Source organism: Kogia breviceps, chromosome 1 (assembly GCF_026419965.1).
Source record: "Kogia breviceps isolate mKogBre1 chromosome 1, mKogBre1 haplotype 1, whole genome shotgun sequence".
NCBI lineage: Eukaryota > Metazoa > Chordata > Mammalia > Artiodactyla > Physeteridae > Kogia > Kogia breviceps.
Window position 1 is genome coordinate 13,984,629 of NC_081310.1, and position 13,325 is coordinate 13,997,953.

At 37.5% G+C, this 13,325-nt stretch overlaps 1 protein-coding gene across 1 annotated transcript in view; it reads right to left on the reverse strand.

The window, feature by feature from the left end:
* USH2A (usherin) overlaps window positions 1-13,325 on the reverse strand; it is an 833,496-nt gene that overhangs the window by 169,113 nt on the left and 651,058 nt on the right. Inside the window, exon 56 of the mRNA XM_059039022.2 lies at window positions 6,092-6,199. Coding sequence (XP_058895005.1) covers window positions 6,092-6,199 — 108 coding nt within the window. The remainder of the gene's footprint in view (window positions 1-6,091; window positions 6,200-13,325) is intronic.

Consider the following 13,325-nt stretch of genomic DNA (forward strand, 5'->3'; position numbering starts at 1 on the left):
ATGTTGAACACTGCCCGATGCATATCGCTATACTAAAACTCTCTCCTGAGCTTCAGACACATGAGTTCCACTCTCTACTTGTCTACCTCCACTTAGATGACTAATAACATATCAAAAACCTAAAACATCTAAAACAGAACTCTTGGTTTTCTGGTGTACAATCTATTTGTCTCCAAATCTTATCCAACTATTCATTTTCTTGGGCAAAACACACAAAAATTATCCCTGAGGCTCTTACTTTTCTCACCCCCAAATATAATCTATCATCGAGTCCTGCAGATTCTACCCTGGATGTGCATAGTCCTTATATTTTTACCTCTCCTGATCCAAACCACATTTCTCCCTCTCGTGGACTCCTGTGATAGCCTCTAAACTAGAGTCTGTGTTTTAAATCTTGTCGTTCTCTATATCACTGTAATCCTTATAAAAGCATACATAGTATATATGTAACCTAGTATAATATTCATAAAATATACAGCCCTTTTGAAATTATTCATATAGTATAATTCCAATTCCTTATGATAACCTGTATGGCCCTACATTTTTCTGGCTCTGGACTACCTGGCACCATTCTCTCCATCATTCATGAAGCTCCAGCCACACCAGACTCCTTTCCAGCCTCAGAATGTTTCAAGTTCTTTCTCACCTCTGAGCTTTTGCACTTCCACTCCCTCTGACTGGAACACTTCTGTTCATGACACCATGACGAGTGTGCATTTTAGTCTCAGGTTTCAGTGACCCGTGTAAATATCACCTTATCAGGGAGGTCTTATTGACCACTATTCCCTAACTATATCTTTAACCCTATATAAAGTGATCCCAACCTTGTTGCTATCATATGCCCTTTTCTATTTTCCTCTCAATGCTCATAACATCATAATCATCTTCTTTCTTTGATATCATCATTATTTTTTGTTTTTATGACTGTGTGGTCTATTTCTTTCTCCTGCTTTTAATACAAAGTTAGCTCCATGAGGCCAGGGGTCTACTCTGTATCAGTAGTCCATGTATCTTTATGGATAGCACAATGCCTCATAAATATTGAATAATTTTGTTGTAAATATATGTCCCACAGATGACTATGTTAAGTATTCTATGGAATACAAAGGTGACTAAGATATGGCTCATTCTTCCGAGGAGTTTATACCCTCTGTATAAAAGATAAAATGTGTACACAAACAACTGTAATTCAAGGTCAAATATTTAAGTAGTCTTATCAATGTAAAAATGTATTGATGGAGAACCTAGCGATGAGAAAGATTTTCATGTTGTCATCTGGTCATGCTCTGAACAGACACTGTAACTCTTCTCCAGCTTTTAAAAACCCATTTCAATATTAGATTCTCAATAATCACTAGTTTTTGGTTGATTGTACCTCCTGTGTAAGTTACTCAGGAAAGGGTAAGATTTCAAAACTTTTATAGGAAAAGGACATTCAGATGCTATTTACTTAGCAACATTTTGAAAGAATCAAGATCGATTTAAAAATGGCTCAAACTTACGGATTTTCTAAAGAACAGCTTACTCCTGAGAAGAGTAGTTCATTTGGTTCAGAAAGCTCACCCTAACCCTATGTTAGGTACTTGAACAAATCCACAAATCATAATATACATTTATGTTTGGGTCTCTCTGCCAACAGCTGCTGGATGACTCACCCAGCTAATTAGAGTTTTGATTTAAACGTGATATTAGTTTGTTGATTTAAAAGATAAAGTATAAGGCTGTAGTTCATAATCCACTTCCTGCAGTCCCGTCTTCCTTACCTTGAAGGACGTATTAAAAATCACCAAGGTGCTAGAAAGGCTACTGCTTAGTTTCTGCTTTGAATCAGTCAATGCAGTCTGTGGAAATGCAGGAGTTAATGAGATAAAATGAAGCCACATTTTGGTGTTGCTTTGCGTTTTAAATAAAAGTTGAGTTTTATATTTAGATAAGCTGGTGAAAGCTCTGTTCATGTTGGCAATAACCCTGTGTCCGTTCGTTTGATTTATAAGATGAAATTGGAATGTGTAGAAAACTAATAAGCACTGTGTTTTCACTTGCATAATGTTATGGAGACTCTCTTATCTTGGCAGCTGCAAGAAATCTTTGATAGGATAAGACCTGCCTTTGGTGAAAGTTCTTAGTAAGTCCCAGGTGAAGAATCTACCTCCCTCGCTGAGCCTGAGTCTCAGTGACATCAGAAAACCTATTCTACATAATGCAAGGGCAGAACTGAGGCTGTTCAAGGGAAGGAAATGGATGGTCATGAGGGAAATCATCTAGAAGTGGGGTGGCGAGCAGGTAAACTAGCTGAGAGGTGTAAGAGGGAAAGGTCAGAAGGACACCTTGGTTGGTCTCTTGACATAATAGCTGCTAAATAAGGAACATGTCTACTGGATTTGTTTTAACGTTGTCTTGAGTGTCATGCAGTATTACCCATTTCTTTTGTCCCTACAAATTCCAAGTCAAAAATCCCAACATTTTTTGTGGATTGGCTTTCCCTTGGAAGTTAATCCAAGGAACCAGTTTTGTATTGGCTGATGTCAGAAGTGCATTGACTTCTGGACCATTTATTATTTGTTCATTTGTTGATTCAACATTCTACTCAATTTAGTCATTTTCTACGTTGGGCGTTGTGAATGTGGCGATAAAGATATATAGTCTTTATCCTCCAAGGAACCTATAGTACCATGATCAATAAAAATGGGTAAATAACAATGTATAGTCCAGCTTGATAAGTGCTTTAAGAAAAGGAAGCTTAGTGTGCTATTAGAGCACTTAGCCATGGTACCTAAAACAGGCTGGGAATGAAATGGTGATGGATGGGAAGGGGATGGGGTCAGAGGAGATTTTCAGAATGGGAGACATCTGAGCCAAATTTTGAAAAAATGGACATTAGCTGAGTGAAGATGTAGGGAAGTAGTATCTAGGCTGAGGGAAACCCACACAAAGTCCTAGAGATAGGGAAAGCATGGTAGAAGTTCAAGTATATTGGCATGACTGGTACATTAAATTGCATGTGGGAAAGACCAAAAGACTCGCCAGACTGACATAAGTTAAAACTTGAGGGGTCTAATTTGATTTACTAAGATGTGGATTTCTTTCCTCCTGGAAAGAAATGGGATTTTTATGGAGGTAATTAATGTGAGATACGCCTATTTTGGCAAAACTGGAAAAAGAATTGGGATGGTGATTTGAGAAAGAGGAAAAATGGCTAGAGGCAGGGAGACTAGTTAGGAGGCTCTGGAGAAGTTGTAGGTGTCTGAACTAAGGCAATGACAGAAGGGATGGAAAGGAAGAAAAAAATTTTTTAAATCCTTAAGATTTAAAATTAATAAAACTTTATAAAGAATTGCCTACTATAATCTAAGGAAAAGAGAAGCATTAAGAATGTCAGTTTGGGGGCTTAGATGATTAGATGGTGGTATTTGAGAGAAGGAAAAGGGAAGAAAAGAAAGTTAGTGGGGAGAGCGATTTTAAACATTGAAATACTGAGGTTGAAATATTTGTAAAACATTTAAATATAAACATCTCGTAGACTGGTAGATAGACAGGCCTTAAATCTGTGAGTGTAGGCTTTGTGAAAGCTCTAGAATTTGGGAGCTCTCCACCTTCATTAGGAATTCCAGCTAGTACTGGAGAATTCCAAGGGAGAGCATCAACAGATAAAAGAAAGGCAGAGGAAGAGGAACCTGAAAAAGACTGGTCTTCTTTTCCTTTTGCTTTTTCATATTATCAATGCTAGAGGAACGCATGCCTGCAATTTTGCATGCTTGAACTCTAAAAATGAATGAGAGCTTACCGCTATGGCAGCAATCCTGAAGAGAGAGCAATAATCCAGTTCAAGCTCTTCCCACTATGTGACTATGGGAATGCCATTTTTCTAGTAGGTTAAAATCGGAGAGAATTAGGTCCAACTTACCAATGGGGTCATAATGTGCTTTTTTTTTTTTTTTTTCTTTTTTAGATTGAAAATGAAAGAAATGAGGAGCTCTCAGGGTAGCTACGAACAAATGCTTCTTTTAATTCTCTCCATATCCACTTAGACACCCAAATGTTAGACCTTCAAACTATGGCTGATTCACTCAACTAGACCTTTTAAAATTAGTTATATTGGGGTTATTAATTTAAAATGATATATGTTTATTTCCACTTTAGCAAAACAACACAACTTAATGTTACTGCTGATTTGTTCCCTCACAGCCTCCAAGTTAAGCACTCAGACTACATTTATTTCTCATACAAGTTATTCACAATTGGCACTTAGACAGCCGGAAAGTGGATTCTAAATCCATGTTTGTTCTGCAGAGGAAAGCTCATTTCGTTTATTGTTCCTTTGCACAGTTATTTGTGTTAAAGGTGCATAAAGTTAAAAACAGAAATCAAGTAAAACATTTCTCATCTTATACTCCCCAGCACTGTTGAAAGCTATAATGTTTAAGTCATGAAATCTGAGCTCTTTCAAGAAATCTTTTTTTTGGACAAAGTGAGAATAGAGATGCATATTTTCTAAGAATTTAAATATACGGATTGGATGAGTAAACTGGAGAGACCCTGCTCTTTCATCTGGCTGAGTTTCAGCCAAAACTGGTTGATAGATCCTTTCAAAATTATCCATTACCATCAAAGTATCCATTTGACGGTTTACCTTTCCAAAAAATCCACTGCTGGTTTCTTCCTTTCAAAGGAACACTAAGCTTTCTGACATGAAACATTCTTTATATAGAAAACATCATTAGTGAATTCCTGGTGAGGAGCCATATGCCCCATATGTGGAATTTTCCATTTTATTCCCCATTTACTGGTAGGAAGTTCAGGTCTAATATTCTGAGGTACAGCGACCCCTTCATTAAAAGAGTAATGGACAAGTAGTTCACGACTGTCTGATGATCATTAACATTATATTTCTGTTCAGAAACTTAGTTATGCCTCCGTTTCCCCACATGGAAAACAGGCAGAGAGTAGAGATTAACAAAATCATTGGTTGATCACTAGCCCAAGCTTCTGCACACATTTTTCTCCTGTAAGTAAGTGATACTACCCATCCCAGTTCCTAATGCACAGACCGTTGTTATTATTCGGGTGTGTATGCTGCCAGAATCTTTCCTATGCATTTATTTATTTATCTATAGAAGTGAATATCATTTTCTATGTGTTGTTTTATACATAAAGACACCATACATGAATGTAGTTCTAGAACTTCTATTTTACATGTAAGGATCATCTCATTCCTTTAAACTGATGCATGGAATTCCATACCGTGAATATACCTGGATTTAATTAGCAATTCCCCCACTCAAAGACATTTCAATTGCTTCCAGTATTTTGCCATTAAACAAACGGCAAAAAAGGCTTCAATAAACATCCTGGTGCATGCCTCCTTGTGCAGTTGTGGAAGTGTTATTTTCTGGCATAGATAATGAAAGTGAAACTGCTGTGTCATGGGGAAACATTTTATGTTTAGTAGGCGTCACCAATTTGATCTCCAAGGTGATGGTCCCACTTTACATTCCCTCAAGCTGTGTATTTCTCCTCTTACCATTCATTTGTCAAAATCCTTGTTCCTCGTGGTCTATCGCAGAAGGCATGTGCTCCCTAAAATCTTTCTTGATGCCCGTGATGGGTTATAATTTCTCCCTTCAGAGATTAACCTGAGCATTCTGTTCATGTATTCTTTCTTAACATCACCTTTAAGATTTTCTCTCTTCGTACAGATTTGGGTACTTGTCCTATCACTTCTATTTGACTGTAAGTTCTTGAGGGCAGTGAATATTTTAATCAGCTTCAATAGGGAGCATGGTGCTTGTTATATTTTAGCTGCTCTGGGAATATTTAATTCTTGATTTTTGGAGGAATTTCGTATCCAAGTAGATAATAGTGTTTTTCCATGTAAAAGCACATCTAAAAGGTTTAAGGAAATGAAGGCAAACTGCCTTGGGAAGCTTATAGTTTAACTAAACTTGAAAAATAGGAACCTACAATATTATTTAATTTTGTACTTATAGACTTTATTCCTTCTTCCTTGTTTGTTATGAAAGAGTTTATAGAGTTCACATCAAAATACCATATGAAAACTTCTTCTCCCCAGTCATGGGTATTTTTTAATTACCTTGAGGGGCTGCCTGCAGAGTCTGACCTAGAAAAGGCTCGCTTGAAGTACATCCAGCAGATGTACAAGCTCTAAGTGTGAAGCTGTAGTTGGTGTATGGCTGGAGACCTAGAAAGAGCAAAAAGAAATCAAGTACCTCTTGAGAGGATTATTTATTATCAGGTAAGCACAAGCAGTCACATGCAGAGCTGTAGATATGATATCCAAACATTTTAAGAGCAGAAAACACTCTCTAAGGGCGAGAGGAACTTCATAAGCAGCTCAGTATTAATAGAAATTTCACTTCTCACTGGTAAAATAATAAATTCTCAGCCTTCGAAGAGATCTGAACATCCATGTCATCCATCCATCCATCTTACCCTTGATTCCCCTGTACAAGGTGTCATTGAAGAGGCTCCCCTGGCTAGGTGATCGAAGTAGTCCATCTCCCAAATAGCCCACTCTATCTTTAGAGAGCTCTAGAGTTCTCTATTTGGCTCGAAAGTCCTTCCTTATATTGTGGTGAACTCTTTCTATCACTTCCGCCCCCTAGGGACTTACAGAACAAATCTAATTTCTTTTCCACATGACAGTTCTTCAAATATTTGTAGACAGTTATCAAATCCCCCCTGAATTTTCTCTTCTCTCGGCTAACCACCCCAGTTTCTTCAACTGCTTCTTATATGAACAGGGGCAGAAAAAAAGCAAAAAAAAGATTAGAGTCAACATTTTTTAGCCCCAAGCCATATTCAGCTCATATTAACACCAACTAACCCTTTTTTTTTTTTAAACTTTGCATCGCTTCACCATATGTTCTCATACTGTACCATCTTACACTTACTTCTGTAGTTTTTTGGGGGGTATGTTGCATTTGTCTTTACATGTAGATTAAATACACTTTGATGAAGGGATAGTGCTTATTACTTCTTTTGTATTCAGATGTATGGTGTATGATGTAGCATGATAATTTCTCAATAAATTCTCAGGGGAAAAAAGAATGGCAATCCATTTACAATGGAAGTTACGTATTGTCAGACTTCACTGCTCTGTGGCCAGTGACCCTGGACAAGTTACTTAGTTTCACTTTGCTCTCATCTACTGATCTGTAAAATGCGGAACCATTGCATCTAGCTTCTAAGGCTGTTAAGCAGATGGGATGGGTTACTTAGAGAAGTACTTTATTTTAGCAGAAGCAACCTTAAGAGTCAGCAGCATTCAACAAGGATACATAGAGGCTAACATTCCTTGCCTTGATTCTTGGGAAAACTCAAACAATGCCTTACAAATATTTTCTTGAAAAAAGAATAGGACTTAATCTCTAATGTCAAATATTGGGCTAAGTTATAACATAGATCCAATCATTACTATACTTATTTTTTCATGAATTTAGAACTACATTTTCACATATTTTGTTCTTTTGGTGAGGTGACACTTCCTCCAGAGACATTTATAAAGTCATTCTGTCACTTTACGCAGATCTGCTCAAATGCTTCATTTTAAAAGATTTTGACCACTCTATCCATACACCATAACCAGCACTTTTTATCCTTTCAAATTACTTTCTTCTTTCATAGCCTTCAACCTTACCTGATGTTTGATTATGTGTCTGTTTATATATTGTTTGTTTCCACCTCCATGATATACGCTCAAAAAGAGCAAGAACTTTGTTTCGGCAACAACTGTATCCTTTGAATGGTGACAGGAACAAAGTAGGTGCTTGTTAAGTGAATGAAAAAAGTAATTAACTGGTTCATTTAGAATTGAAGCAGTAGTCCGGGTCCTCTGCTAAAGCCATAATGTTCTGTAGCTGGAGCAGCTCCAGGATTCAGCTTCAAAGTCCTTTGTGTTTCCTTATCAATTTAATGACAAGATGTGGATACTTATTTGATTATAATCTTCCATTAGGTTGCTATGGAGGATTTACATAATTTTGATATTTACCTGATTTAGGGCTGAGGAATATGATGAAAGATCTAAGCCATATTCAAGCCTTGTGTGTTTGATAAAAGCTTATGGGAAAAGGCTAAAGATTATAGAATATAGAGCTCAAGAGAAAATGGAAGGAAATATTCACGAATGAAGGTCAGAGACTGCAGTGGCTGGTTTAGTCTGACGTCTCTTTCTTTACTCCCATTAGTGAAAAAGGGGTCTTGACCCTTGTGACACCGTTTTATCTGAATAACTTACCTCTCACTTAGAATGTAAGCCCTTTGAGAGTAAGGATGGTATTTCTGAGTGTTTCTTATTTAAATCATTTTTTCCCAATAGTGCCTATTTTGATGTATTCAATGTTTGTTAAACATTGTTTAAGGAAGACCAAGGCATAAAAGTACCAATAAGGATGGCAGGGCTATGATGCAAACAGGGCCTTCCTCATAATTCCATAGGGACTCCTGCCCACAGTATCTATTTCACTGAGTAGGAGATTCTTCTCTAGTTACAGAATATTACTAAAATAATATAAAAAGTTAATATAATTAATTTATGAATAATAAATATTTTCCAGATCTTTTTCCTGAATGTCAGACTTAAGTATGGCTAGTAAAAGTGAAACGATACTTGATTTTTTCTCCAGCATATTTTAACCCCTCCCCCCCAAAAAAGCCTCAATTCTGTTTCTCATTTTGAGTTCTTGTTGGTCTGGTTTCAGACTTTTGAGGGACATTTTAGGATGCGTCTTAGGAAAGGAAGAGAAAATGTCATTGCAGAGGTGTACTAAGATTGATTAGAAGATTGAGGGTATTTGCAGTGAGGATAGTAGCTAAAAAGAAAATTTACTGTAAATAAAAGTAGAGGGACTTCCCTAGTGGTCGGGTGGGTAAGACTCTGTGCTCCCAATGTAGGGGGCCCGGGTTTGATTCCTGGTCGAGGAACTAGATCCCATATGCATGCCACAACTAAGAAACCCGCATGCTACAACTAAAGATCCTACATGCCACAACTAAAGATCTTGCATACCACAACGAAGATCCCATGTGCCGCAACTAAGACCTGGCACAGCCAAAATAAATACATAAATAAATATATAATAAATGAATGAATGAATGAATAAATAAATATTTTTTTTAAAAAGTAGAAATTGTCTTTTCTTTACAGAATTTTTCAGAGGGGGCTGTCATCCATTTTATAAATAGCCCAGAACACTAGAAGACAGATGTTTGGAAATGGTACAACAGTGGAGCAAATAGCCCTTGAGGGATTTTTGGTAGACCAAGGAAGGTGTACCAAGGAGTTTGTTACAGGTGTTTAAATTGGTGGGGTGGGTTGGTCTAGCAGAGGATGGGGCCATAGTTAGTGGAGGAATATGTATCTCTTGGAGCTATTGGAGTACTAGAATTAAGCGTGGTGGGTAGGATGTACAACTGAGTGTTGAGTAGAAAGCCTAGGTCAGGAAGTCAGAAGATTATCATACTAAGTGAAGTGAGTCAGACAGAGAAAGACAAGTATCATATGATATCACTTATATGTGGAAGCTAAAAAAGGGTACAAATGAACTTATTTACAAGACAGAAATAGACTCACAGACATGGACATCAAACTTATGGTTACCAAAGGGGAAAAGGGTGGGAGAGGGATAAATTAGGAGTTTGAGATGAATAGATACACACTACTATATATAAAATAGTTAAACAACAAGGTCCTACTGTATAGCATAGGGAACTATATTCAATATGATCACAGAGATAAGAAAGGGTGAGGTCAGGATACAAATCTGGGCAGTTGGGCTGAGAAATGTGACTCAGAACAGCTGGGTCAGTCTTCTGAGGCTTATAAGGAAAATGACATAGGTAGCTCAAAGCCCAGTGACACTTCCAGTAATATAAAAAAATCCATGTGGGACTAGGTATTTAAATATTTTCATTTGGAATATGACCACAATTCACGTACTGAGGCAGTACAGCATAGCTGTTAGGAGAACAGAGTCTGAGGTTAGACTCTTTGGGTCTAAACCTCACCTATCTATTAAATACTACCATGGGCCAGTTTTCTGACCTCTAGGTGCCTCAGTTTCCATATCTGTAAACTGCAGGCATGGGAGTATAGATTGCTGAATTTGACTACAGCCTAACTTGAGGGAAGGCAATAGATGAATCCATTATTTTCTATATTCTCTTTCTTAGGTGTTGTGTTTTTCCTATTGTTAGAGGGTTGGATTACTAGTAGGCTTGGTTCAAATAGTCGGTCATGGACTGCCAGGAAGCATAGATGATTTACGTGAACTGGATGACTTTTCATATATATGACTCTGTAAAACTCAATAAAATCAACACATTTCAACTGGAATTTGCTGTCATTTTAAGGAAGCCCCCTATTGGTAGTCCTTAAAATGAGATACATATGACATATCGGCAACAGGCAATGGAAGGGGCACAACAATTGAAAACTACTCATGAATTGATCAGGATGAGAAGAGGGAAATAAAGAGATGTCTCCAAGGAACTGTTCTGACTGTAACTTAATCCTAAAGTCAAAGAGTAGAAAGATACTATAACAAAACTCATTACAATTACACTTTCAAGTAACATTCCTTTCAAGACTAAATATGTGTTAAAAAGGGACCTCAAAATGTCTGCCTGTGGATCGTAAAAAGATGATCTGGAAAACAAAACCCATACCTATGTAAGTTACATTGGATGTACTCTATAAAGAACAGCTTGTTTCTAATTTTTAATCTCCAGCTAGTCAGGAAAAGGCTTTCTTGTCCATTACAATTTCAGATAGCTAGTGCTACCTCAAAGCATTCATGCAGTGATTCTAAGTATCACCTGTTATTTTCTGAAGGATTATCAAAGAGTCCCAATGAATATGTAATTTCACAAGTTCTTCAGTCAACCTGGTTAATAATTAGGTCAAGTGCTGAGAGACCTGAGTTACTTCAAAAAGGTTTTGTTAGTTGGTTACCAAGTATTGGCCACCCTGTGGGCAGGTTACTTGTCCTGGCATCAGTTCACCCAAACTGGATGTCTGCCCCGGGCCACCTGAACCACACATCTAGTCTTGCTGCTGAAAAGAGTTCCCTTTTGCTCCCACCTGCCTGGGATCTCACTAAGTGATTCCCCCCAGGATTTCACTCCCCCCAGAGTGATCTCTGCTCATGGAGATTCCCAGGAATTTCCAGCATCTACCGGCAACCTTGTCTGTGACGATAGAGCTACATCAGGGTTCAATTTTAATCTCATTCCATGTGAAAATCTGGATGTTCAAAACTGGTACACCAAGACATCATGGAATCACTTTAGAGACATCTAAGGTGATTTAAATTATGGTTTGTGTTACAAAATTTGATTGTAAAATATTTCAGGAGCTCACTTGCTAGAGTCCCCTTTTCTTGACAGTATCATCCAGCACGACCTCAGCAGTTCCCCATCCTGCTTAGTCAAGCCAATTTCTTGACTCTTTGAGAGGAGCCATTAGCACTGTCCATTTTTGTATCATGGCTTTGACACAGGATTTCAGTTGATGTCTCATATGAATTGGACGTCAACGCATCAAAACTAAGAGGCTCTTGCATTTGCAAATGCCAGCTAAATAACTTCACGGCTTTCAGTTCTGACTACTTGCTACAAGCTTATTTGCATTCTTAATTCTGTATTTGGTGTGAAATTCTAGACCAAAGATTTGGTTCCTCTTCCCAATATAATAGTGATCAGATTCATCCCAAGAAGTACTTCCTGAACGAGTTACTTCTTTGGCAGACTCTCTTTCCAGATATATTAACATTAAGACTATTATTAAGATAATCCAAGGAAAGACCCTTGCTTTTGATTTTTGTAACAGTATTTTGATAAATATTTTTCTTCCCTGGAGTTTGGTGTTGTACTAGACTGAAGCCTCTTTTACCCTACATTTTCAAGCAGAATTTTCTTCTCTAGAAACAGAATGTGGCATCAGGTGGCAGCAAAGTCTGATGCTCAAATGATCCACAACAAGGACATACATCTCAGAGGAAGGGAGTTGGCTAGAACTGTCATGACTAAACAGAAGTAGTGATTGCCCAGGCAAAGTACCTTGAGATATCTGGGATTCCGGGGGAATTTTTTTTTCCTTTAAATATTGGTGTCCAGGCAGCTGTTGCTTGTTATTCTTTGCCTATAATATTATATATGTAAGAATGGTAAAAGAAAGGAAGAAATAGTAGTTGATGTGCTATTTTTGCAAGTATTTAGGCTCAAGGTTTTCCTCGGAATTTGAAAAATGAAAATAAAATGAATTCTCCCATCTACTTTCACAGGTCTGATGCTTGGCGGTCAGTGGTCAGGTAGTAGTGGGGAAATGCAGCCTAGAGCATCACACATGACAACAGAGGCTCCCAAAGCTGTTCTGAGGACACGAGGGCCATCCCAGTTTTCATCCTATCTGTTTCAGTTAAAGATACACACTACTGTATATAAAATAAATAATCAACAAGGACCTACTGTAGAGCACAGGGAACTCTACTCAGTATTCTGTAATAACCTATAAGGGAAAAGAATCTGAAAAAGAATGCATATATGTATATGTATAACTGAATCACTTTGCTGTACACCTGAAACTAACACACCATTGTAAATCAACTATACTTTAATATAAAATAAAAATTAAATTAAAAAAAGAATTATACTGCCAATAAATGCAGATTGCCAGAGACCAGGGCTGGCTTCATAGGCACACAAGCTATGCTCTAAGCTGAGTCACCCCAGCTCCCATGCTTAGAAGAGTCCTGTGCTTGAATCAATTCTCATCTTCCTGAAATTCTTAATAATTTTTTAACAAGGGGCCCCATGCTTTCATTTTGCACTGGTTCCCACAAATTGTCACCCATCCTGGCTGAGATTTAGCTGTGTTTGACTATGTGATTTTTATATCCAACCAACATGGAATCTAGTCACTCAGATACTAGTTTACTATTCAACATTTATTCATTCAGCAAAGATTTTCAAAAACTTAATATATGTTACGTTCTGTGATAGATCACAGTATAGGTGACACAATGGCAAACAGGAAGCTGTTGCCTCTGTCCTTAAAGAGCTTTAACTCCTGGTCGAGGAACAGAGACAAAGAGAAAGGATATTCAATAAAGTATCATAAATACCACGAGAGCCAAGTGTAGCATACGATGGAAGCATATGGTAGAGTTATTTAAATGTAAAATCCTCATGTAAAAATGTTCACATTTGGGGATATTGATGGTCAAACTACGTCCTCTTATTTTTCAAAAGTGGTAGGTAGTATATCTGTTTTAGTGCAATAATAGTACATTTTCTGCTACAACTAG